The sequence below is a fragment of the Cricetulus griseus genome (genome assembly GCF_003668045.3).
Source record: "Cricetulus griseus strain 17A/GY chromosome 1 unlocalized genomic scaffold, alternate assembly CriGri-PICRH-1.0 chr1_0, whole genome shotgun sequence".
NCBI lineage: Eukaryota > Metazoa > Chordata > Mammalia > Rodentia > Cricetidae > Cricetulus > Cricetulus griseus.
The window spans coordinates 274,426,096-274,453,559 of record NW_023276806.1 but is presented as its reverse complement, the minus strand read 5'-3'; the positions used below and the strand labels follow the sequence as shown (position 1 = coordinate 274,453,559).

The window sequence follows — 27,464 nt, the reverse complement described above, 5'->3', positions numbered from 1 at the left end:
TTTACTGCCTAAGCCATGTCCTCCCTGGATTTTTTTGTTTTTTGAGACAGGGTTTGGAGGCTGTCCTGGAACTAGCTCTTATGGACCAGGTTGGTCTTGAACTCACAGAGATCCTCCTGCCTCTGCCTCCCGAGTGCTGGGATTAAAGGTGAGCACCAGCAACACCTGGAGCAATGAAATCCTTATAGAGTAGTATTTCTACATTAAATTCAAACTAGTAAAAACCATAACTGAACTAGCAATAAAACTCAGTGGGCAAAAGCACTTACCATGCAAGTCCTACAACCTGGGTTCAATCCCCAGAACCCATCCTGTAAGGAAAGAACCAACTTCCAAAAGATGTCCTCTAACCTACTCTCTCCCTCTCTCTCCCTCCCTCCCTCTCCCTCTCTCTCCTGTACTCATAGACATTAGACATACAAACACTGGGTATATGTGCACTGTCTCCTCCCACCTTCCCATCCACCAGAGGCACACACAAATTATCAAAAAACCAAAAAGAAAAAAAAAAAAAAAAGATGGGGGGCTGTTGAGACAAGGTCTCTCTCTAAGTAGTCTTGACTGTCATGGAAGTCACTATTTAGACCTCAAACTAAACAGAGCCACCTGCCTCTGCCTCCTGAATGCTAGAATTAAAAGCATACACCACCACATCCAGCAAAAAAAAAAGTAATTTAAAGAAAAAGTCATATAAAACATTTTATAAATTATGGCATTTAGATATATTTAAAACGTATGGTTTTTGCTGGGCGTTGGTGGCCCATACCTTTAATCCCAGCACTCGAGGCCAACCTGGTCTCCAGGACAGCCTCCAAAGCCACAGAGAAATCCTGTCTCGAAAAACATAAAACAAAAATCAAAAAAAAAAAGAAAGAAAGAAAACTCAGGTGGCCCATGCCTGAAGGATTACTGCTAATGGAGACACTATATCAAATGCAAAAACAGAAATGATAAAGAGCAGTGAAGGAAAAAGAATGTACACATACTTATGTGTGTAAGTATGAAGACACTATGACAAAATCCATTAGTAGTCTAACCTTAGTAAATTTAAAAACTCTTAGGATACAGATAACAAAAACAAACAAAAATGCTGGGCAGTGGCAACACACGCCTTTAATCCTAGCACTATGGGCCTGAGGTAGGCGAATCTCTGTGAGTTCAAGGCCAGCCTGGTCTCCAGAGTGAGAATCAGGACAGGCTCCAAAGCTACACAGAGAACCTTATCTTGAAAAACCAAAACTAAAAAACAAAACAAAACAAAACAAAAAACCAAAAAACCCCCTAAAACAAAAATGCTATAAAATCATCCAAACGCCTAGGTTTATTGTTGTTGTTGATGTTAATTTTCAAAAGTGTCCTAAAAAAAGTGTCCTAATACATCATTTTCAAACATTTTGCTGTCCAGTGTATTCACTTAAATCACAATTGAGAGACAGCCCCTAACACACACACACACACACACACACACACACACACACACACACACACAGAGAGAGAGAGAGAGAGAGAGAGAGAGAGAGAGAGAGAGAGAGAGAGAGAATACAGTGTTCAGTTGCCTGACCTGGTTGTGATACTGCAGTGGCTGTAAACTGAGTAGCCCATGGTGGATTCTTCTGTCCTCCAAACTGAGCCATGATGTGAGGAGGGAGAAACCTTGACTTGTTTCTCTTCTACAGCAGGTATCTATGAAGTAAGGATTCATATGTCAAAGTTCAACCAAATTACAAATACCACAAAAGGCTGTTTTAGAGAAATGACTATTGATAAAGACATGCTCCAAAGTAGAACTGGAAATAGAATGTGTGCAAACTGAACCTTTGAAATAAAACAAAACACACTATCAACAAGGTATCTTTAGGGGTGGATTTATAGGAACTTCCTTCTGGGACTACAGTGACATTTCCAAAAAAGGGGCCTGGCCAGGCTTGGTGGCACACACCTTTAATCCCAGCACTCAGGAGGCAGAGTCAGGCGGATCTCTATAAAAAATTCCAGGCCAGCGTAGTTTACAATGGCGTTAACAGCTAGGGCTATATAGAAGGCTGTGTATAAACAAACGTGATAGATACACAAAGCATAGCCTGAGTGTGTCTCCAGGCTGTGGACTGAGGTCATGCAGTGGTTATGTCAATAACGGAAACTGCGAGGTGACACCCCCTCCCCCATAAAGGCAAACACTGATGAATACCATTTTAATAACGAACATTACTCGAAGATGTGACTAGGGAAATCACTATGGCCTCACAGTCACCCTAGTCTCCACTCCGGAGAGGAAAGGCCGTTGGGAGAACGCACGCCTCAAAAAGAACCATTGAGAAGACCCCCATCCCTCCCCGCGAAGTCAAAGAGAAAAGGAAAGGCTGGGCCTGGCATCCCCAGCTGGGGGACCCGACAGGCCGGGCTGGGACGCCCATCTTCCTCCCGTCCCGGCCTCTCTAGGGCGCAGGCCGCGGAAGATGGAACCCAGCGCCCCAGGCCACGGCCACGGCGTCCACAGGGGCCAGCGCGGAGAGCCGTCGCTGTCCCCGAGGCCCTTAGGACCGGTCTGAGAGAGCCTCTAACCCCGGAAAACAGTCGCGGCGCCCGGGACCGGGCTGGCACTTGGCGCCGCGGCAGCGCTGGGCGAGCACGCACGGCGTCGCCGGAGCAGGCTGAGGGGCGCAGGCAGGCCGCACCTGAGAGGGGCCGGGAGCCGGCGGCTGGGGGAAGGGCGCGCCGCGCGGGCCTGCTCCGACCCGCACAAAAGGGGCCGCGTCCGCCGCCCGCCCCACCACGGCCGCCACGCCCGCCCGCTCTCCCGCGCCTCCCACCTCCGGGGTCCCCTACCCCTCCGCCGGCCCGCCGCGGGCGGGAGCAGCCTGACTCGGCCTCCCACCGCTCCTGAGCAAAGCACCGACCAGACCTTCACCTGAGTCGGGTCCGGTTTAACACCGAAGCCATTTCAAACCCCGTCAAGCTCAGGCGCATGCGCCAACTTGGCCGTCTCCCTCCACGCCCCTCCTCCTCCCGACTCCCGGAGGAACGGGCGCCTGCGGAGGGACGTTCGGCGTGCGCGCTCCCCGCGTGCGCCCTCCCCAGCGGCTGGAGTCAGAGCGTGCCCCAGCCGGGTTACCTTGGCTTCGCTTAACACTGAGCTGGCTGGCTGCTGTCCTTGTGCCCGGCTCTGAGGCTAACGCGCTTCCTTCCTCACGCGGGGCTGGAGAGAGAGGGAGAGGGAGAGGGAGCCGATGGGAGTCACGTGGTCACGCCAGGTTGGCCGCCATCTTGTGGCCGGCTGTCCACTTTCTCTTCCAGGGCGAGTTGCTTGGAAGGATGAACGTGTAAGGTCCAAATTGTGTTTTTAAATGGAGGAGTAGCCGGGCGTCGGTGGCGCACTCCTTTAATCCCAGCGCTCCGGAGGCAGAGGCAGGCGGATCTCCGTGAGATCTAGTCCAGCCTAGTCTACAAGAGCTAGTAGTTCCAGGATGTCCAGCCTCCGAAGCTACACAGAGAAACCCTGTGTCAAACAAAAATAAACACATAAATAAATAAAATGGAGATGTAATTGGCATTTTAAAAAAATCAGTATTTGGAAGATATGCTGATGCATTCATATGTGGTGGGATAATCTTTTTCTGCATCCTGTGTGAAGTAGGTCTCTTTGTACACTGTCTGTCTTACCTCGCCTGTCTAGGGCAAGAGAGGATAGGCAGGACTTGAGAGAGGGGGGAGGGAGAGAGAGAGAGACAGAGACAGAGACAGAGAGACAGAGAGACAGAGAGAGAGACTACTCAGCCTCAGCCAGACTTGGAAGAAGTTGGATGCATGGTACTGAGGAGAGATAACAGGCCGTGTGGCAGAATGTAGATTAACTTGAACCGGTTAATGTTAAATGTTAAGAGCTAGTTGGAAACAAGCCCAACTTAAGGACAAACTTTCATAATTAATAAAAAGTCTCTGTGTTGGGGCTGGAGAGATGGTTCAGGGGTTGATAGTTCTGACTGCTCTTCCAAAGACCCAGGTTCAATTCCCCACACCCACATGGCAGCTCACAACTGTCCTCACGCAAACATACATACAGGTAAAAAGAACAATGCACATTAAAAATTTCTCAGCTGGGCTGTGGTGCCACATGCCTTTCATCCCACCATTCGGGAGGCAGATGCAGGCAGACCTCTGAGTTTGAGGGCACCGTGGTCTATGCAGAGCCAGCTCCAGGACAGCTAGGGCTGTTAGAGAAACCCTGTCTCAAAAAACCAAGAAAAAAAAAAGTACCAGTGTAATTATTAAAGAGCTGGCAGTCCAAAGAAAGACCTACTATACATATGTGTATATATTTTCCCACATGTAGCCCTAACAGGAAAAGAACTTCTGGGCTCAAAAATCCTCCAGCCTCAGCCTCATAGTGCCCATGATTTACAGGAACAAACCACTATACAAGGCAGAATTTTTACAGATGCTTTTATTAGATTTTTTTTTTTAATTTCTAGAGGGTTTTTGCCTGCATAGATGTATGTCCACCAGGTGTGTGCCTAGAGGTCAGAAGAGGACAGAGGATTCCTCGGAACCGTAGTTAATAGTGGTCATGAACCTTCTGATTGGTCTAATAAAGAGCTGAACAGCCAAGAGCTAGGCAAGAGAGGATAGGGAAACTTTTTTTGTTTTGTTGTTTTTCTCTGTGGCTTTGGAGGCTGGACATCTGGAACTAGCTCTTGTAGACCAGGCTGATCTCGAACTCACAGAGATCCACCTGTCTCTGCCTCCAGAGTTCTGTCTGGGATTAAAGGCGTGTGCCACCAGTGCCCAGCTGGTAACAGTTTTAAAAACAAACAAAAAGGACCTAGACAGGCAGTTCAATGAAGAGCATTTATGATCCACCAGACTCTGCCTCCCGAGTGCTAAGATTAAAGGCGTGTGCTACCACTATCTAGCAGGTTAGTTCTACTTTCAAGCATCTATGACCAACCCTGAAGGAAACCAGAATGTCACACTAAGAAGTTCTTTGATTTAAGAATTACATTTAGCAAACCGGGCTTTGGTGGCACATGCCTTTAATCCCAGCGCTCAGGAGACAGAGGCAGGCGGATCTCTGTGAGTTACAGGCCAGCCTGGTCTCTAGAGCGAGTGTCAGGATAGGCTCCAAAGCTACACAGAGAAACCCTGTCTCGAAAAACAAACAAACAAAAATTTCATTGTTATTGATTGGCTCTCTTTTATTTTTATTCATTTCAAGTCATTGTCTCTTTAATAACCTGGCAGTAATTCAAAGCATTAAAAAAAAAGTTAAGTTTCTTTTGGCTGGGTGTTGGTGGCACATGCCTTTAATCCCAGCACTAGGGAGGCAGAGGTATGTGGATCTCTGTGAGTTCGAGACCAGCCTGGTCTACAAGATCTAGTTCCAGGACAGCCTCCAAAGCCACAGAGAAACCTGGTCTCAAAAAGCCAAAAAAAAAAAAAAAAAAAAAAAAAATAGCCATTGGGGTGGACCAGCATTTGGTCCCAGAAATCAGGAGGCAGGAGGATTTATATAGGCCAGCCTGGTCTACACAGCAAGTTCCAAGACAGCCAGGACTACATAGATCCTGTCTCAAAAAATAAAATAAATAAACAAAGCCATCTTGGTCATGATGTTTTCTCTCAGAGACAGAGAGAATATGTTATCAGAGACTATCTCAAGCCTTGAGCATTCTGCAAAAACACTCAGTTACCCAATCTTCTTTCTGTTTTTCCCTCTTTGTTCTTGGAGGCAGGGTCTCATAGAGTTGCCTGAGCTGAACATGATTTCAGTTTATAAAAAAGCAGGCCTAGAACTTGTACTCCTTCTGCTTCAGCCTCCTGACTATCTGAGATAACAGACCAGCACAAACGTAATTAGTGTTTCTTGTTACTTTTTTTTTGTTTCTGGTCAAGGGATAGTTTAAGTTGATACGGGATTTTGTCATGCCCACCTCACTCTAAATTCATTATTCCTTTGTTATGATGACTTATAAACCTACTCAATAACCAAACCTTTGATTTATAATCTGTCTTTTATTATAGAACCCCAGCAGAACCTATAATGTTGGAAGGAAAAGAGCTTTCCAGCTGGCCACGGTGGTGCATCCCTAGATTCCCAGGCAGGAGGATTACTGCAAATTGAAGGCCAGCCTTGACGACATGGTAAATAGCAGTTTAGTCAGGATTATATAATCTGACCCTGCTTCAAATGTTTTTTTCTCATTTCCCTCCTCTGCAGAACACTCACAATCTTTTCTTTGAACTGTTTCCAATTCTTTGGGGGAATAGACTGTATCCCTGAGTACAAATCTGGGTCATATGATAATCCTATATTTATCTTTTGACATAATGTTCAGCTATTTTTACAGTGGCTGGACTGTTTTACATTCCCACAAGAAATGTGTCACCTCCAACCTCCCCCACCATGCACCACTTTTTAAAAAAAGTTTTATTTATTGTCATTATCTATTTGGATGTGTTTGCATTTATGCTTGCCAGGGTATGGGTGTATGAAAGTCAGAGGTCAATACTGAATGTCTCTTCTATTGCAATTTTTTGATTGTTTGCTTGGTTTGTTTGTTTGTTTTAATCAATATAGGGTTTCTTTGTACAGTCCTGGCTGTCCTGGAATTGGCTCTGTAATCCATGGTGGCCTTTAACTCAGAGATCTGCCTACTTCTGGGTATTAAAGGCATATGCCATCACCATCTGGCAATGGGTTATTTGTGTATTTTATGTATATGAGTGCTTTATCTGCCTGTAATAGTGCACACTGTAAGAGGGTATTAGATTAGAAACTACATAATCCAATGTAGTTTCTGGGAATTGAACCCAGGATCTCTAGAAGAACAGAGAAGCTAGTGCTCATAACCACTGAGCCATCTCTATATCCCTACAGCATTTGTTTGTTTGTCTGTTTGTTTCCAGACAGGGTTTCTCTATAGCCCTGGCTGTCCTGGAACTCATTCTGTAGACCAGGCTGGCCTTAAACTCACAGAGATCCACCAGCCTCTGCCTCCTGAGTGCTGGAATAGAAGGTGTGTGCCACCATAACATGACACGACTCTTTTTGTTTTTACAACTTTTCCTAACATTTTTATGTGTATAGATGTTTTGATTGTATTTATGTCTGCACCACCTATATACCTTGTGTCAATGGAGGCCAGACAAGGGCATAGGATCTCCTGAAACTGAAGTTATTGACTATTGAAAGCTGCCATGTTAGTGTTTGTAATCAAACCCAAGTCTTCTAGAGGAGCTGCCTGTGCTTTGTGTGTGTGTGTTGGGGCAAGAAAGGGTTGAGACAGGGTTTCTCCGTTGCTTTGGAACCTGTTTTAGAACTCACTCTGTACACCAGGCTGGCCTATGAACTCACGGAGATGTGCTTGCCTCTGCCTCCCACGTGCTGGGATTAAAGGTACCATGATTGCCTGGCTCCAGCCAGTGTTCTTAACCTCTAAGCCTCCACTTATTTTTTCATATTTATGTGTATTTATATGTATGTGCATGAGTCTGTATTAGTCAGGAGTGTAGGGTATCTTTGGTGGACAGAAGAGACTGTCAGATCCCCTGGAGCTGGAGTCATCGGTTGGGGGTGGGCCACCTTTATGTGGCTGAACCCAGGACCTGAACTCAGACTCTTGGAAAAAGCAGCATGTTCTGTAACCACAGAGCCATCTTTCCAGCTCTGCTCTACTGATTTTTTTTTTTAAGATTTTATTTATTTATTTATTATGTATACAACATTCTGCTTTCATGTATATCTGCACACCAGAAGAGGGCACCATATCTCATAATGGATGGTTGTGAGCCACCATGTGGTCGCTGGGAATTGAACTCAGGACCTCTGGAAGAGCAGTCAGTGCTCTTAACCTCTGAGCCATCTCTCCAGCCCTCTACTGATTTTTTGATACATGGTCTCTCACTGAAGCTGGAGCTTGCAGTTTAAGCTAGAAGTGTGCTGTCCAGTAACATTTCTCCACACCCTGTAAGCCCCAGTGGCCTGGCTATCCCCACATCGCCAGTGATGGCGTTACAGCCACTCGAGGTTACTTGAGGTTAAAGCAGATGCTCAGCTTTTATATGGGTGCTGGACTCTGAACATGGGTCTGATGTTTAACACTTAAAGAATCATGTCATCAAGGCATGGGCCGCCACCACCACCACCCAGGTTTTTGGCAATTTTGATTCTAATAAAAATATAATTAACATTTAAACATAATTTTGTCATTTATCTTACTTATTGCATATGTGACACTTGGGATTGAGCCCGGGGACTTAAATATGCCAATCAAGGACTCTGACACTGAGCTGAAACCACAGTGTGAATTTTATGATCTTAACTCATCATAAAACACACTTCAGCGGGGCTGCAGAGATGGCTCACAGGTTAAGAGCACTGGCTGTTCTTAGAGGTCCTGAGTTCAATTCCCAGCAACCACATGGTGGCTCACAACCATCTGTAATGAGATGTAATGTAATGGTGCCCTCTTCTGGCGTGCAGGCATATATGGAGGCATAATGTTGTATGTATATATAGTAAATAAATAAATCTTTAAACACACACACACACACACACACACACACACACACACACACACACACACACGCGGAACATAGAAGACATTTGAAATTCGGTTTACTCTTTCGTCTTCCTCATGGATGCTTTTCCTGTCAATCAGCCCATACTGAATACTCCATACCATAAGTATTTCCTATGACAACTGGAAACCATTTTGTTACTGATGCATAAGAATGCCGCCTCGTTTGTTTGTTTGAGACATCTTACTTGGCAGGCTTGGAATTTACTATACAGACCAGCCTGGCCTTGAACTCTTAGAGGCCAACTTGTCTTTGCCCCTAGAGTACTGGAATTTAAAGCATACACTACCAGCATACTTTTTTTTTTTAAGATTTTATTTATTTATTTATTATGTACACAACATTTTGCTTCCATGTATATCTGCACACCAGTACAGGGCACCAGATCTCATAACGGATGGTTGTGAGTCACCATGTGGTTGCTGGGAATTGAACTCAGGACCTCTGGAAGAGCAGTCAGTGCTCTTAACCTCTGAGCCATCTCTCCAGCACCCCAGGATACTTCTTTCTTGGTGTTTTTCATTCACTGTTTTGGTTCTTTTGTGTCTTCAGAAATGGCCTTCTACATAGCTGTTTTAGGGTTTCTATTGCTGTGAGAAGACACCATTACCATGGCAACTCTTATAAGGAAAGCATTTAATTTTGGTAACTTGATTACAGTTTCAGAGTTCAGGCCATTATCATATCAGGCCATCAGCAAGGGGAGCATGCTGGTATGCAGGTAGACATGGTGCTGGAGTCGTAGCTGGGAGTCCTACATATTGCAGGCAACAGAAAATGAACTGAGACACTGGGTAGAATTCTAGCATAGGAAGCCTCAAAGCCTGCCCCCACAGTGACACACTTTCTCCAACAAGGCCACATCTCCTAACAGAGCCACTCCCTATGAGATTATGAGGGGGCCAATCACTTTCAAACTACCACAATAGCTCTACCTGACTTGGAAGGTGTTATGTAGACCAGGCAGGCCTCAAATTCAGAGATCTGCCTGCCTCTGCCTCTCAAGTGTTGGGATGAAAGGATGGAGTACTGTGCCCATCCCATTCATTCACAAACCTCATTTTATTTATTTATTTTTATTTATTTATTTATTTATTTATTTGGTTTATTGAGACAGGGTTTCTCTGTATTGTTTTGTAGGCTGTCCTAGATGCACGCCTTTAATCCCAGCACTCGGGAGGCTGAGGCAGGTGGATCTCTGTGAGTTCGAGGCCAGCCTGGTCTACAGAGTCAGTTCCAGGACAGCTAGGGCTGTTATACAGAGAAACCCTATCTCCGGAAACAAACAAACAAAAATCCAGTGTAGTAAGATGGCCAGTGGTGGCACACACTTTAAACTCAGCATTACGGAGTCAGAGACAAGAGCTCTGTTAGTTGGAGGCCAGCTTGGTCTACAGAGCTGGGTTCCAGGACAGGCTCCAAAGCTACAGAGAAACCCTGTCTGGAATCCCCCCCCCAAAAAAAAAAGTTTCCTCAGCACCAATTTGGAATAGTGATTTCTTCTGTTAAATACTTTGTTATGCCACATTGTTGAAAGACAATTGACTGTGTATACATGGGAGTAATTGTGGACTTCACGTTTTATTTCATCTACCTGTGTGGGCTCATACCATTCCCAGATGCTTTCAATTGCATTTTGAAAAGTGGGTACTCTGAGGCCGGGTGTTGGTGGTGCACGCCTGTAATCCCAGCACTGGGGAGGCAGAGGCAGAGGCAGTCGGATCTCTGTGAGTTCAAGGCCAGCCTGGTCTCCAGAGAGAGTGCCAGGACAGCCTCCAAAGCTACACAGAGAAACCCTGTCTCCAAAAAACAAAAAACAAAAAACAAACAAAAAAAGTGGGTACTCTGACAAACCCAAAAGTGGGTTTTAATAACCCACAATCTTTCTATTTATACCTTTTTTTTCTATTTATATTTTTTTCTATTTATATTTATACCAAATACATACCTATTTATTGAGAGGTATGTATGTGTCCACGTGAGTTCATACAGAAAATATGTCGGGATGAGAGAACTTGTGGGAACTGGTTCTAGCCTAATATCATGTGTGTTCTAGGGATTGAATTTAGACCTTGCTCAGGCTTGGCAGAAAGCACCTCTACCCTTAACTGTCACAGTTGTTGACGCTTTCTTTTGTTTTGTAGACAGTCTCATGCAGCCATGGCAACCTTGACTCACTCTATATAGCTAACGATGACCTTTGACTTTTGATCTCCCTGCCTCCATCTTTCAGGTGCTAGGGTTGCAGGTCTGTGTCACCATGCTCCATTTATGTACTAATAAAGGTGGAACCTAGGGGCTTTATGTATGTAGGCAAGCACTGTATCAAGTGGACTCGCTCCATACTGCTCTTTCTCTCCCTTTCCTCTTAGGAAGGTTTCCTTGTGCTGCTGAGGCTGGTAGTCAGGTCATAGGCTCCAGTGATCTTCCTGTCCCAGCCTCTGGCAGGCTGATAACAAGTCAGTGCTCTCACGCATAGCTGTGTTGTTGTTTTCCCTCAGCTCTGCAGTTCAAATATTCCCACAGGTTTTTGCTTTGCCATTTTGAGTCTTAACCAAACTCAAAATGTCTGGTGCTATTTCTCAAGTTCTTGAAGACTAAAATTCTGAGATCGGGGCTAAAGGGTTGGCTCAGCAGTTAAGAGCCATTGTTGCTTTTGCAGAGGACTTAGCTCCACATGGTGCCTCAAAACTGTCATAACCTCCAGTTTCAGGGAATCTGAGACCAGCTTCTGACTTCTGCCAGGCACTGGCCACTCACATGTTGTACAGACATATGTGCAGGCAAAACACTTTAGAAGATAGTCTGAACTTTGGGATGCCAGTATGGTTGGTTGAGGTCCCTCCTGCAGATACAGTTTGCCTAGTTCTTTCTCATCCTGTCCTCATATGGTACAAAGATTTTAGTTTCCATGCATGCCAGGCAAGTACTCCAACTGAGTAAAGGCATCATCCTTGGAACATCTCTTATAAGGTCAATGATTTTATCTTTTGAATTCTATTCTTTTGAAGGATAATGCTTTTTAGATAATTAAATTAGCCCTTAGGATGTTAATATATGAAATTTGTGGCTGGAGGGCAGATATTCAATCAATAATACTTAGACAGTTCATAGATCCTGGGTGCTTAGCACAGAGTGTTGTTTACATTTTTTGTTTTGTCTTTTCCTTTGGTTTTCAAGATAGGGTTCTTTTATAGCCTTCGTTATCCTGGAACTCACTCTGTAAAGCAGGGTGGCCTCAAGCTCAGAGATCCTCCTGCCTCTGCCTCCCAAGGCTGTAGCTCAGTGCTAAGAACAATTGCCTGGCAAGTTTGAGGCTTTGGATTTGTTTCCCTACAGGAGAAAAAAAAAAAGAGACCCACAGGCAGTATGGGGTGTGTATTTGCATGGGCTGCTCTTCCCAAGGACCTGGGTTCTCAGTACCTGTATGGTGGCTAATCTGTGTCCAATCCTAGGAAATTGAATGCCCTCTCTAGCTTTAATAGGCCCCAGACATGCACTTGGCGCAGACATGCATGCAGGCAAAACACCCAGGCACATAAAATACAATGAAAACAACTCTTTCTTTGGGTTTTATGAAATGATCTGGAGCTTTTGGGTGTGCTAAGTGTGACATAAAGCACTGATTTTCTGCTTAAACATGGTGTGTGTGTGTGTGTGTGTGTTCTTTGTTCTGCCCTGGCTGTCCTGGAACTAGATCTGTAGACAAGGCTGGCCTCGAACTCACAGAGATCCCTCCTTTCTGCCCCCTTAGGACTGGAATTAAGGGCATGCACAACCACTGAGGAGCTAAAGAAGTTAAAAAACAAACAAAACAACAACAACAAAAGAGAATTTGAGGAGGAAAGAAAAATTAGACTACCAGGTACAAAATAGAAGTATAAAATTTATTTTATACCACCCACAAAGTTGTATATAATCAGGAATGATACAATTTGCAATAGCTTAAAAAAAAAAACAAACAAAACACATGACAAAGACTTAAAATATATTTTCAATTACAGTATTCATTTATCCTTATTTAGTTATAACAATAAAAGAAAATTTATGCTTTAAACAAATGAGATATAAGGAAAATAAGACAATTTCCACAACTATTTTTACATTTATGATTTCAATACTATTACATTTCAATGTATTTTGCTACATAAACATGAAATAATGTACAATTGCTGTGCACCAAAATTTAGCTTAATTAGATCTTTCAAGTAACATGCAATTCCAACTCCCAAGTATTCAAGTACTGCTAGGAAGTGTTCCATTCTGTGCAGAGGACTCAGTATTGACCGTGGGTTAAAACCATTAAGATTATCTTTCCCTTTGACACGATGAAGTGCTCTCTCTCCTTAACTGTTTCCCTCATATGCGAAGAACTAAACTTTTTTTTTTTTTTGCAATCCTGACAGCATTTTTTATAATACTTCAATTAAGAAGATGCAACAGGATGGCAATAGGTGAAAACCAACAGTAAACATATCCCAAGAGTCAGGTGGCCAGACCTTCACTTAGGAAAGTTACCATGTGCCTGGAGGAAATTCGGCGTGGCTGCATATGGCAAGGAGCGTGAATGTTTCCCTCGCACGGGTGATACACATTCTGCTGTTTCTTGTTCATTTGCACTATATGAGAGAAAATGATCCCAATAGAAATTCATGTTGATCTCTCTGCCATGGATGGTACAACTTTCTCCTTATGGAACAACTTCAGGATACCCACACATCACAATGCAAAAGCTGCCCAGTTTTAGCTATAAAACCATTTCTGGAAAAATATTTCTCTTAAAGCACCTATCACAATGTTAACTCCATCAAGGCTAAAAAAAATATGACCATACCTTGCATTAAAAATATTTAATCTTTCCTATGAGCTGTGTTTGTAAAGTCTAATACAATCAAGCTATTTCATCACAGCACAAACAGGTGCTGGGAAGAGGAATCGCCAGCTTAAGAGGTCTCACCCGAATCCTCAAAGTTACTTGGACTGCCTCCCCCATTTTGTGCCAAAGAATGTATCACAATAGTCAAAATATATATACTACTTGCATATAGAGGTTGGTGAAATACCCTATAGGGAGAGTACCAAAAACTTTACAAACACATCCAGTATTGTTAACTCTCTAGGTAAAGGTTATTTGGCTACAAACGAAGTGGAACTCTCTCTCTCTCTCTCTCTCTCTCTCTCTCTCTCTCTCTCTCTCTCTCTCTCTCTCTCTCTCTCAAACCCAACCCAACCCAACCCAACAAGACAACCCATACAATCTAGAGAAAATACAACCTGTTACAAATAGTAACTTTGCATATTTCTAACAAAGGGCTAGGAACTAGAATTGTTCAGCTAGCACAATTTCCTTCAAGAAACCTTCATTTCAATATATTTAAACAAATATATTAAACTTTGATTGTAAGGGGCTTTAAAAGTACTATTTAAAACACTATTTTGTGGAAAATTTGTCTTCCTATTAATAGTAAAGGCAATCTCTTATGCTTTTGATCAACAAATAAGGTGGTTCACACATGCAATTCCTGCACCTAGGGATCAGAGCATTTGGTTCTGGGATATATACACACACACTTAATAGAACAAAATACAAACCATAAAACTAAGCTTTAATGAACAAATGAGAATTTGAGACTTTTAATATGTGAATGAAAACAGGTAGGTAAACAATGGAAACAAAACTGTTTTATAAATAATTTTTATATTTTCCTATTAGCTCTATTTAGTAAAACCTCAATTCTGCTTTTCCTGCATAACTTTATGTAGCACTTGAAATTTAAGAGCATTTTCATCCATGGGTGGCTTACTGGTTACTTTTCCAGGACCTTGGTTAGATTTCCAGCATCAGGATGGCAGCTCACAACAGACTAACTCCAGTTTCTAGGGGACGCTACTGGCTTCTATGGGCACAGCACACATGGCACACATGTGACGTGGAAGCAAAGCACCCATAATCATATCACTCATACCCCTTTTGACTTGCTGTGTAACATGGGGTAAGCTACTGGCCATTCTTGTCGCTTGCAGTCAAGAGAGAACTGTTTTCTAAGCTTCAATAGTGGGGGGTGGAGGTAGGGGTGGGATGTTGTACAATGCAGTCTGTAAGACATGCTGTCATGTAGCTGAGGCTGGCCTTCAACCTAAAATCCTAGTGCCTTTACCTCCCCATGAACTAGAGTTAAAGGTGTGTGGACCACACTTAGGGAGAGAAACTTATCATTTTGTTAATGTCCTATTTATTTTCAAAATTCTACCTTGATTTTAAAATCTACTTTCAGTTAAAATTTGAAGAGAACAGATAGGAAATACAAGTACTTCTTGGTTTTTTGGGCATGGAAATCTAACTTTGGTTGCTGAAAGAAGCATAATTCCCTGTTCTGCACCTTGACTTAATCACCAGAGCTTCTGGTGGCTCATCACCAAAGATTTATTTAGGAAACTATGTGTAGTGATTAATGTGGGGCTGTAAGGTCTGAGCTGGTGGTTTGAGATAAGAAGATTCTAATTCCAGTATACCAGGGGTGTTACTATTGCACTTGAAAAATTTCAAGACTAAATTTACCCTAGGAAGTAAGTTCCTATCAACAATTAAGTTTGTAGGATAGGGAAAGTCTACCTGCATATAAGAACCAGTGACTAAAACTACCTGACTGCACTCTAGCAGATGGGAGTGGAAAAGTCACACAATCAAATAGGCATATTTCACTTACATTTAAAGTGTATTTACCTCCAACAGAAAAGTTCCGCACAAACACACTTGATCCTTTCTGCAGTACTGGGTATTGGACACAGGGGTCTCCCAGAATGGTAGGCAAGCACTGTATTATTTGTGTTGTTTTCTATCATCCTGCATGCTGAAGCAAAACAGTTTAAAGCCAGCCTGGACTACATAATGAGATAATGTCTTAAAAAAAGGAAGGCAGAGGACCCAGAAAAAGCCTTGGAAAGATTATATAGAGACATGATTCCCTTCAAAAAAAAAAACAAAACAAAACAAAACAAAAAAACCATAAAAACAAAGGTCTAGAAAGGGAAATAAGGTTTTTAGGAGTGCTAACCCAGCACTTACAAAGTTCTGGATAAAGGTCACAACAGTACAGGAACCAGCTTGGTATATGTCTCGAGTTCCAGGCTGGCCAGGGCTCCACAGTGAGACACAGTTTCAGAAGAAAAAGTGGAAAAAGAAGTTCTTACTATCCTCAGCCATAGTTCATGACTCGCTACACAAGACAAGACTCTTAAAAAACAAGTCCAGCTCTACAACTAATACACAAGCCTGTCCTAATGTGCTCAGAAAAATTTGGGAAAACTATGTCTGACAACAGGATGGCATTGTTTACTTTCTAATGCTGTGAGAAATACATTATGAAATGCCCACTTCATTTGGAAAAATCTAGATGGCTTACACAACCAAACAATGGCTAAATATGCCACATCAAAGTGACAAAGCAGAGCAGGTTTAGGAGTGCCATGTGCAATGAACCAGCATTCCCATTTGCAAAGATGTCACATCACAATTCACGGCTGGCACTTAACTAGGTGAAGGGCAGAAAGAAATTGCGCTACCACAACTAGGGAGTATATACAAGGAAAATATGCCTTACTCAGCACATTTTCACCAGCCATTTCTTAAGAGATCTTTAAGTATTCTAGACACTGGGATCCAGAGAGAATGGCAAAGACAAGGACTGCCTTGTTTAGAGGCAAGAGTTAATAGGCTAGTTTCATAGGTAAAGTCAGTAATTTCTCTGCACAAAGCCCAGGATATTGAGAGCCAAGGGAATCTTGACCTAATTTTATCATGACCTTTCTTGCTCTGAAACTCCCTGGAGGATTTGCACAAAAATAAGGATAGTTCACATTAATACAATACCCTCTTGCTGAGAAAATTAAAGTTTTTCTTTTTTTTTGTTTTTTTGCACAGTCCTCCTAAGAACAGAGCCTTCAATCAATTACAAGCTGACAGGTGCCATCTGTTTTGTGGGCACTGGGCCTGAGCTTTATGACTTCTATTGCAGTGAGATTGGTAAATGATGCCATGCATTGAGCGGTGTAACTGAAGGCAACTTCGTATTAAAGATTGCATACACCTACTCACTTGGCACATTCCAGGTCAGTGTGCTCACAGCCGACGGAGGATATCATGAAATATTGTCATATCTTTTCCCCACATGCTAATCTGGGGTTAGTTCTGCATATCCTATTGTGAAATGTTAATCAGAAGGAGTAAAAGTAGTAGAAAGTTTTCTTAATGTGAATCAAGTCGGTTACATAAAGATATCCATACAGCTATGTAATGGGGGTGAATGGATCACTTACAGATCTCACAAATGCAATGATTACATTTGGGAGGTCATTTAAGATAGGAACAGGTTGTAAAAATTTACCTCTAGTAGTCTAATGTCCCAACAATAGCATTTTAGTAAGTTTTATGACAAGGTCTATTTGGTACCTTGTAGAAAATTGGAAATAGGATATAGATATACATGAGACTGACAAGCACAAGAAAAACAAAAACAATATGGAGAGGGGTTGTACACAGTTTTAATCCCAGCAGAGGCAGGGGCAGGCAGGTTTCTGTGAATTGAAGGCTAACCTGGTCCACTATGTGCATTACAGGACAGCCAGGGCTACATAGACCCAGTCACAAATTGTCAGGTGGGCTACCATGTAAATTGTTATTTTTTTTATGTTGTTGTTGTTATTATTATTATTATTTGTTTTTTTGAGACAGGGTTTCTCTGTGGCTTTGGAGGCTGTCCTAGAACTAGCTCTCATAGATCAGGGTTGTCTTGAACTCACAGAGATCCACCTTCCTCTGCCTCCAGAGTGCTGGGATTAAAGGAGTGCGCCACCAACACCCGGTTTACCATGTAAGTTATATGTAACAATTCGTTTAGTGTTCAAACTAAGAACAGCCTTAGTTTATACATAACAGTGTGTTCAACTTTACACTATGAACAAGCTTAACTTGAGCTTCACAAGCAAGGTTAAAGAAATTTGTAATTACGGTAAAATAAAGGTATAGAAAAAAATGTCAGATGAGTTTGGGACTGTCATCTCAAACCATTTTATTTTGTTGTTTCCTAAGAAAGACCATTCTTGAAGCAGACATGGTGATGCACACCTTTAATCCTAGCAAATGCAGGTTCTAGGCCAGCCTGGTCTACAGAGCTAGGATAGCTAGGGCTGTTAGTGAAACTCTGTCTCCCAAAAACAAAACAAAAAATTACTTTGAATTTATAATATGTATCACTCCTGCTCTTTTTAAAAGGTAATTTGCTGTTTTCATGGAAAATAATCCTAAGCAGTCTTTATAATATTGTATCCTAGGTGGTGATTCAAGGAAAAACAAAATCAAATTCAATCCAGAATATTCAAATAATGTGTATCGGGGGATGGATAGATGAATGGATGAATAAAATGCAGGGAAAGAAGATTTTTATCCCATGAGCATGGCAAGGAAACAATTTCTAGTGGGAGCTATGGACTAAAATCTCAAAGCTAATTTCACTAGGGAGTATTCCTGGTAGCATGTACCAACAAATACGTTACTGAAGCAGCTGAAGATCAATAAACACATTTATATGCTTATAACTGTAAGAAAGCCTAGGCTAAAAATAGAGATGTTTTTAAACAGAAATCCAAGGCACACAAAATACTAAATCTGGTTAACAAATTACCTTACTGTATATAATAAAAGAACATAAATCTACTTGCAAATGATGGGATATCGATGGACACTTCCTTATTTACTGTCCATTCTTCCTTTCCCTTAGTCAGAAACTTTGCACCATATATTATTTCAATAAGTTACTCTCTAGAGAGCTTGCACCAAGATTTTGATGGTAGTTACTGGCTTCCTATGGCATCTGAGAAGCACCATTAGGGTCCCTGTCATAGCACCTGTGGCATGTGGACTTCACTGAGTTTCTTGGTTCTAGGTTTTTTGTTTGGGTAAGAACTTTGGAACACTAAAGTGACCTTCAAACAGGGGGTAACTAAAGAAGTTTGAATTGCCTTAACCCAAAAGGTTCAGATTAATTGGCTTAAAGTACAAATTTTTCTGTGTGATGCTGGGCTTGAAGCAATAATAGCAATAGAGTTTTCCCCTCAATTATTTCTACCAGATATTTTCTTTTCATTTGGGAGGGAAACATTAACTATTTATTTCCTCATGTTGAAACACTGGCAGAATTTGATTGGTCTCAATTTGTCCCTTCTCCCTTTGAAAACATCTATCATGGGTCATATACACTTCAATCATGAGGACTCTTGACGAGACAATTTGTTTTTTAAATTCCTAGTTAAAAGGGGTAAATTGATATTGGTGGTACCTTGTATTTTTAATTTTTTTTGAGATCCTATATTTCATAAGTAGAGAACATGTCATAGATCATTTGAATACAGACCACAGTTTACAGGATGGAACGCTACACTATAATAACTGACTTCTCTTTTATGCAAATATGCATACACAATAGACAATAGGATTCAGTTACCATACTATTTCAAGTTACTTTTCAAAATAGAAAGTGCTTTTCAAAATATATATATTTACAGTTAATGAACAGCCTCCAACCACCACTAGAATAAAGAATAATTTTATACAGGAGGGATATTTTAAGAGAAAAAGCATTTCATTGGTTTATTTCAAAGAAATGTGCAGACATGATAGTAATGATCAGAAGATTCTGGAAGGAGGGCACCATGACAGTCATTCAGCTCATTACTACCTGTGTTGATGTGGTTAAGCACCAGGAACTGTATGTATAGAATTAACACTGTATCTTGGATTTTACAACTTATTGCATGAACCTGTTAAAATCCTCTTCATAGTCAACAGACTTAATTTGAAGCACCAAACTATGATTCTATCATGGTCAACACCTAACCAAGATACTTCTTTATGTATTTAAACTATAAAACTTTTATGTTTGCTGAAAATGTGTATGTTCCACCAATTCTCAAAATATAATCACAGTTAAGTACCCTTTCAAATTTTACCTCAGAGTTGAAATGGGTCAAAATAAAGGTACAGTAAACACCAATATGATTTTCTTTTGAACAGCACCGTAGAAACTACACACTGCACTAGCAAAGGCATTATGGGAGAAAAGCCTTCAGACCCAGTGGTTGTAGGGTCCTGCAATGTGAGTGAAAGCGTAAGGGGATACAGTGACAACATTGTCGTGGGTTAAGGTCGATGCAATACGAGAAGGAATTGTGCGGAGTAAATTGGCTTCAATGGATAAATCAGGACCCTCCGGGTCTACGGGCTTTTTTTTTCTTAAATCTCGGGGCTTACATTTAATCCTGCAAAGATCAAAACCATGGTTGGGCACATTCATGTTTTTGTGCTGGTATAATACAAGGGATGTGCGGATAGGATAACTTCGATTGGGTATTGTCAGAGGGGTGGTAGCATGAAGTTCCCCCCGGGCATATTCAATCAGCACCGAGCCATGAGTAAGTGCTATCGCCACCCCACCAAAACAAGGGTCATAGTAGATCTCCTCACTGTCTGACAAGAACTCAGTCTGAGTGATGATAATCTCGTCGGAGGACAGATCGTCTGAGAGAGGCTCGTCTGCTGCACAGTGCTCCAGTTCACGAGGACAGCTGAGGAAGGGCAGCTGAGGGTGCTCAGATGGACTAGTGACAGGCTCAGCATCAACAAGGGAATCTGCTATGGGAAGAGATGTGTGAGGAAGAGGAGCCACTTTACCAGGCCGTTCAATCCCAGCACATTCACCATTTTCATAAGCGCCACCGTGTGTTCCAGAAGGCACTGTGCAGTGGACAATGCTACTTGTTTCTGGAAACCCACCTGAGGCTGCACTATTGTACATACAGGTAGCAGTTTCCAGGTAAGAAGGTTTTGGGGGACATAAGTCTGCAGATTCTGCTTTCACTGGGTGAGGAGTAGAGCAGGCTGATGAGTAGTTTTTAAGTGTTGTCTGAACCTTTAAAAATAAAATGGGGAACCTGGCGTGGTGGTGCACGCCTTTAGTCCCAGCACTTGGGAGGCAGAGGCAGGCGGATCTCTGAGTTCAAAGCCAGCCTGGTCTACAGATCGAGTTCCAGGATAGTCTCCAAAGCAATACAGAGAAACCCTGTCTCGAAAAACCAAATAAAATAAAATGGGGCTTTCTTTCAATTTTAACTGTAGGTCACACTATCTCACTATTAGTTCATAAAAAGAAAGTTACAACAAATGTGAAAACAAACATAAGGTATTTTTTACTTGCCAGATGTTAAAAATTATTTTTAAATGCTTTTATTGCCCCTTTGGTGTTAGCTCCTAGGTAGATAAGCACTCTATCAGTTGACTTTACTTAGGCCTGTAGTAAATAGTAATAAATAGTATCTTTCTACATAGACTTGGCTGTCCTCACATTCACTATGTAGACCAGAAGTTCTCAACCTCTGGATTGAGATCCCTTTGTATGTGAGGGGGAGTCAACACTTTTATGGGGTCGCCAAAGACCACTGAAATATAAGTGAATATTTATGAAATATAATATTTACATTAGGATTCCTATAGTAGCAAAGTCAATTTTGAAGGAGGGATGAAAATATCAATGTTCAGGAGTCAGTAAAGGCAAGTAGCATTAGGAAGGTTGAAAACCACTGATGTAGACCATGCCCAGATATCTGGTTGTCTCTGCCTTTCAAGTGCCAGCCTTTTCAATTTTTAAAAATGTGTCCTGGATACTAGACAGTTGGCTGTGAAGTTAAGGACACTTGTTGCTCTTCCAGAGAGCTAGAGTTTGATTCTCAGCACCCACATAGAAGCTCACAATTGTCTGTAACTCCAGACACTCTCTGATCTCCTCAGGCACCAGGTATGCATGTGGTATATAGGCATACAAGCAGGCAAAATGCAAATCTGAAACAGGGTGTTTATAATTTGGTTAGCCTGCAGTTCACAGAGTCTTCCTATCTCAGTGCTTGGATTACAAGCATAAGCCAAAATACCTAGCCTTCTAACACCTCCTGACACCATTTTGTAAAGATACGTCTTTCTGCCAGCCACCCGTTTCCAGCACAATGTTAGAAACCCCAAAATAAAACAGACTAATATTAGGTACAATGCTGCTGGCAATTAATTACTAGGATTTCTTATCTGTTATCTCTGTTATAGGATGGACCATAACCATTATCTATATGTTTCTAAACACTTATCTGATCGAGGACGCCAGAGGCATGCATCCTCTCTTACCAGGCTCACATCGCAACTCCAAGAATTCTCCTCGACTCCTTGTCCCACCTATCTTGCTCCCCTATTGGCTTTATTCAACAACCAATAAGATAAACATATATACAGAAGGACCTCCCCCATCATTAGGGTACTGCTAGGGATGAATCCCATGGAGCTACACCTCAGCCTATGTACTGTTCATACAACAATTTCTTTAAAAAAGCAGCAAGTGTTCTTAACCAGTGCTCCATCTTTCCTGTCCCTCCTCATATTCATTTCAAAATTAAAGAAAACTGGAACATAGTCCCATAACAGGAGCTATCAGAGACAATTAGGTTTGTGTTAAGATTTCAAAGTCAGCTTTGAAAGAAATGAACACTGAGGTACTTTAAAAAGAAAAATCTGTGAGCAAAGGGAAAAATAATCTAAAATGCAACACAAAAGAAATTATTACAATCATTCTGAGAAGAAGAAAACCTATAGCAAAAATTTAAAAAGTGATCATTGGAATCCATCTGTTGCATGTATTTGCACAGAGTAACAATTCCAGAATTAAGAATTATCAAGTCAATGATACTGGTGAGAAGCAATTCCCATCTTAGGAAATAGGCCAAGCTCTGTTAAGAACCTGTTTTCACAGAGATAGATGCATTACTAAGCAGGGAAAAATATTTAAAGCGGCTGCTTTCTAACTCACACTGAAAAACAGCAGCAAATGACCTTGCAGGTGTAATTTTTAAGAGGAGGGAAAAGGGGGGTCTGTGTTAGAATGGGCTAGTATGTGGTGGTATTGAGGGAGAAAGGAGTAAGGACCAAGGGACAAGGGAGGGTAGGGAGAAGGGACAAAGGACTGGCTTTGGATAGAGGAGACATACCTGGCACATTGGCAAAAGGTAGTTTATTAAGGTAAAGGGGGTGACCGCATGTTAGGATGAGGTGTTTAATTTTAATTGGGCATGGTAATCAGATAAGCCAAAGGAGGCTTCTGATCGACCTCAGGAGGGCTACATGAAGAAACGCTATCTTGAAAAACAAAAAACAGGTAGCATTACTCCATTATATACAAAAATGGCAGGGGGTGCTTATATTTAATAGCAGTTTAAAGAGAACAGAAGGAAGAGCATTATTTAAAAATAAATGTGAATGAGGGCTAGGTGAGGATTAGAAAACAAAATGCAGTCATTTCTGTTGTGGAAGATTATTTTAAGATATAACGTGTTATGTTTGTTTACCTATTGGTCTAATAAAGAGCTGAACAGCCAAAAACTGGGCAGAGACAAAGGCTAGATGGGGCTGGCAGGAAGAGAGAGAATAAATAGATGAAATCTGGGATCAAAAAGAAAGAAGGAGCAAGAGAAAGAGGGAGGGCACTAGGGGCCAGACACCCAGCCACACAGCTAGCCAAGGTACAAGGGAAAGTAAGGTATACATAAGAGAAAGGTTTAAGCCCAGAGGCAAGAGGTAGAAAGAATAATGTAAATTAAGAAAAGGTAAGGGGCTGGAGAGATGGCTCAGAGGTTAAGAGCACTGACTGCTCTTCCAGAGGTCCTGAGTTCAATTCCCAGCAACCACATGGTGGCTCACAACCATCCGTTATGAGATCTGGTGCCCTTCTGGTGTGCAGATATACACGGAAGCAGAATGTTGTATACACAACAAATAAATAAATAAATAAATAAATAAATAAATAAATAAAATCTTTAAAAAAGTAATAAGCCTCCATGCAACTTATTTGGCAGCTGGGTGGCAGGTACCCTAAAAGAGTAAAGAGCCCAAAGAGTAAATAAGTCCCTCAGCACACATTTGCCTCTATGCGTATGTGTGCGGGCGCATGCGCAGGGGGTGTCAAGATAAGGTCTCTTGACAGAAAAGAAAGTACAAGCCTTTCTGGAGATGAAAGTTGTTCAGGGAACACCAGCTTGACCTATCTGGGGCAATAGTGGGCCACACTTACTAGAAGAGTTCCTCTTCTTTTTGACTTCGTCAGCAGCTGGATTCTTATTGTGCTCCTTCATTGTGGTCCTCCTCTTCCCACATCGAGGAATAGGCTCATTGAAATGCAGTAGCTTCTTCACAGATGGCTTAATGATTTCGATGGCCCCTGAGCGGATCTTAGCTTCCATGCCCTCCCGGGAGCCAAATTCATCAGTGTCTGCAAGCCGGTGTAGTGGAAGAACATGGAACTGCTCATCCTGGAGATTATTCCTGTCTCGGGCATCTTTTCGAAGCAAAGTTAAAACCTGAGGCACAGGGAGAGGGGAATAGGCATGTGTCCACATTCATCTAAGCCAACAGATGTGAGGTGGTTTGAATAAGAATGGCCCTTAGGCAAATATATTTGAACTCAGTCAAGAGCACCATTTGAAAGGAATATGAGGATTAAGGCGTGGACCTAAAATTAATTTAATGCAATTAAGGAGTCTCTCTTTCTGATCAGGTAGGTCTCAGCTACTTCTCAAGCACCACATCCACCTGTTGCCATGCTCTCTGCTTTGACATGAACTAAGTCTCTGAAACTTTAAGAAAGCCCCCAATTAATTCTTTCTGTCACAAGAGTTGCTATGGTCATGAAACAAAGACCAAAGCCTACTACAGTTCAGTTTTGTTTCAATTGGCTGAAGTTGGCATACTAATCCTAACTAAATACAATTTCACTGGCTTCTCACCTTTTAAGCAGATGAGTATAACTGTAAGCAAAATATTTATATATTCTCACTTTCCCTTTCTTCAGAACAATTATTTTTGAAGCCCAGCCTGGCCTCCAACTCACTATGAAGCAAGGCAGTATTTCCACTTTTGTTTGACATTTGTTCTTGCCCCATCGGTTCTAGAGTTTGTGTTTGCTTTTTATCTATTTTCTTTTTATTTTTGTCCCTGTAAGTCTGTGTCCATGTCTGTATGTACATAGTTGCCGATGTTGGAGAAGTCAAGGAGACCATTGGATCAAAAGGAACTGAGGATGTGTTCCACCTGACCCTGGCTTGCTGGGAACTGAACTGTCCAAGCAGGTTCTTACTGTGCTGTGCTGTTTCTAAAGCCAGTAGTAGTCTGAATATAAGTGGCCCCATAATCGCTATTAGGATGTGTGACTTTTTTGGAAATATTATGTCTTTGTTGGAGGAAGTGTGTTTCACTGTGGCATACCGAGTGTGTCACACTTCCTGTGGCCTTCACAGGCCATGCTCCCCACCTATGATAATGGACTGAACCTCTGAAACTATAAGGGAGCCACCTCAATTAAATGTTTTTCTTCTAACAGTTGCTGTGGTCATAGTGTCTCTTTACAGCAATAGAAACCCTAGGAGAAACAAGCCCCTTCAACAGCTTTAAACTTACATTTCCTTATTTACTTACTTGCCATCTTGCTGGACCAACTAAATTTAAGTATATTCTTAACCTGAGCTGTGTAATGTTTTCCAGGCCAGTATGTGGAAATACAAAGTAAAATAGAGAGCATTAAAAACAATATGCTTGGGGCTGGGCAGTGATAGGTGGATCTGTGAGTTCAAGGCCAGCCTGGTCTACAAAGCGAGTTCTAAGACAAGCTCCAAAACAATACAGAGAAACCCTGCCTCAAATAACAAAACAAAAACAAACAAAACAACAAAAACAAAACAAAACAAAAAATGCTTGGGCTTGGTGGTAACAGCAAGCAGGAGGCCAAGGCAGGCAGCGACCTATCTGTGAGTTCTAAGCCAGTCTTTAACAAGTAAACAGATATGCTGAACATAGTCTCAATGTCAGGACTGGTAGAAACATAAATGGGTTGACTATATGTGTCGGTGGGCAGCATAAAATGTTTTATTTTTTTTTAAGACAGGGTATCTTTGTGTAATAGTCCTAGCTGTCCTGGAACTCACTCTGTCAATCAGGCTGGCCTTCTGCTTCTCAATTGCTGGTTTTAAAGGCATGTCATTATTTCTTAAAGCATATTTTTGTAAAAAACAAAAGACCAAAAGAACATTTATTTGTGCCTGTTGTGTTTATGATGTACAGTGCATCTGAGGAGGTCAGTGGAAAATTTGTAGGAGTCGGTGTAATATTAGGTAGATCTCAGGTTGTGAGGCTTAGCAGAGCAATCACCTAGGCCCAAATTAAATAAGTTTTGCCACAGAGTATAAAGTATTTAAGTACTGAGGGATTCAACAGTTGCCAACATTCACATGGCAGCTCCCAGACATTCCTAACTGCAGTTGCAGGAGAACTAATGTTCTCTTAATGAACCTCATGGAAACCAGGCATACACAGGTATGCACCCAACCCACAGAGGGAAATTTGTTACATACAAGGTAAAAGGAATAATTTAGCCAGATAGTGGTGGTGGAGCATGACTTTAATCCCAGCACTCAGGAGCCAGAAGCAGGGAATCCCTGGCCAGCCAGAGCTACAGAGAACCCTGTTTCAAAATACTAAACAAAACTAAAAAAAAGTATAATGCAATAAATTAAACAAAATATTCTGCTCTGTACAACTTTTCAGAAAGTTTAACAAATACATATTTTAAATTATATTTTTATTATATTATAAATGTATTTTCTCCTTCTTTTTCTTCTTATTCGCTCTTGCATTACAGCAATTTCCAGTCCCTCAACTCCTACCAGTCCCTCATCCCAACTCATTTCAGAAGAAAAAAAAAAAAAAAAAGCAGGAGATATCCACTGATCACGGCCTAAGATACAATAAAAATGGGCACAAACCCTCATATTACGACCAATGGTTGTGGCAACCCAGGAGAGAAGGGCGTCTGAAGTGCTGAGAGTCCCACAAGAACACCAAGCTACAACTATAAGGTATATGGAGAGGACCTAGCTGAGACCCAAACAGGATTCATTGTCACATCAGTATATGTGAGCCCCTATGAGCCCTGCTTAGTTGATTCTATGGGTCATGTACTCCTGGTGTTATCTGACCTTCTGGCTTCTACATACGGTCTAGCCTCAACTGTCCTGGAACTAACTATAGACCCACATTGGTATAGCACTCAAAGAGATCCTAGTGCATTAGCCTCCTAATAGCTGGGAGAAAAAATCCATCTGTAATCATGTCCAACAAATATATTAAAATATTTTTCAATACAATTATATTTTATGAACACATCTAGCTGGGCAGTGGTGGCCCATGCCTTTATAATCCCAAAACTTGGGAGGCAAAGGCAGGCCAGCCTGGTCTACAGAGTGAACCAAAGACATCCAGGGACATACAAAGAAACCCTATGAAGTGGGGATGGGAGGAGGAAGCACCCACTGAATAGAGGACTTAAAGCCATGCAAGTACATACCACAGTGCTTCCATTAATCATGTTGTGATTATCCTTGTGAGAATGGGCACAGAAGTCCATGCAACAGGTGACACCAGAAAAAGGACGGCCTTTCTTAGTACCAAGTCGACAGTCTGCAGCAACATCTTCATATTTTACCTTAAAAATTAAAATAAGACAGTATGAGTAGTTTTGTCTGCATGTGTATGTGTGTCACGTGAGTGTAATTTCAAAAGTGAGAAGAGGGTGACAACTGGACTTAGGGACAGTTTTCACCACCTTGAATGTGCTGGATACCGAAATGATGCCCAAAACAAAACAAAACAAAAAACAAACAAAAACCAAACCATTTATCTAGCCCAGAACTTTTTTTCCTCTGTAAATTTTTATATATGATTTAGGTTTTGTGTCTAGATGTGCATATATATG

At 41.8% G+C, this 27,464-nt stretch overlaps 2 protein-coding genes and 1 long non-coding RNA gene across 8 annotated transcripts in view; 1 reads left to right on the top strand and 2 right to left on the bottom strand.

Moving 5' to 3' along the window:
• The window catches only part of Ccar1 (cell division cycle and apoptosis regulator 1), a 45,942-nt gene extending 42,702 nt beyond the window's left edge, over window positions 1-3,240 (bottom strand). For 3 of the 6 annotated variants that reach the window (XM_027388237.2, XM_035450719.1, XM_035450720.1), the window contains exons 1-2: window positions 2,827-2,980; window positions 1,562-1,683 (exon numbers count right to left, since the gene is read on the bottom strand). In XM_027388237.2, coding sequence (XP_027244038.1) covers window positions 1,562-1,634 — 73 coding nt within the window. In that variant the 5' untranslated portion in view covers window positions 1,635-1,683; window positions 2,827-2,980. Of the gene's footprint in view, window positions 1-1,561; window positions 1,684-2,826; window positions 3,048-3,112 lie in introns of those variants that run through there. The other 3 variants (XM_027388239.2, XM_027388236.2, XM_027388238.2) reach the window with 3 other exon arrangements.
• LOC118239468 lies at window positions 3,190-12,442 on the top strand. Its single transcript, XR_004771685.1, has 3 exons — window positions 3,190-3,320; window positions 6,019-6,138; window positions 12,332-12,442. It is a non-coding gene; the product is annotated as an uncharacterized LOC118239468 (long non-coding RNA).
• A 7,255-nt stretch (window positions 12,443-19,697) lies between these two features.
• Window positions 19,698-27,464, bottom strand: part of Tet1 (tet methylcytosine dioxygenase 1) — a 62,886-nt gene continuing 55,119 nt past the window's right edge. Inside the window, exons 9-11 of the mRNA XM_035451950.1 lie at window positions 27,057-27,194; window positions 23,767-24,018; window positions 19,698-20,534 (exon numbers count right to left, since the gene is read on the bottom strand). Of these exons, the coding sequence (XP_035307841.1) occupies window positions 19,698-20,534; window positions 23,767-24,018; window positions 27,057-27,194 (1,227 nt within the window). The remainder of the gene's footprint in view (window positions 20,535-23,766; window positions 24,019-27,056; window positions 27,195-27,464) is intronic.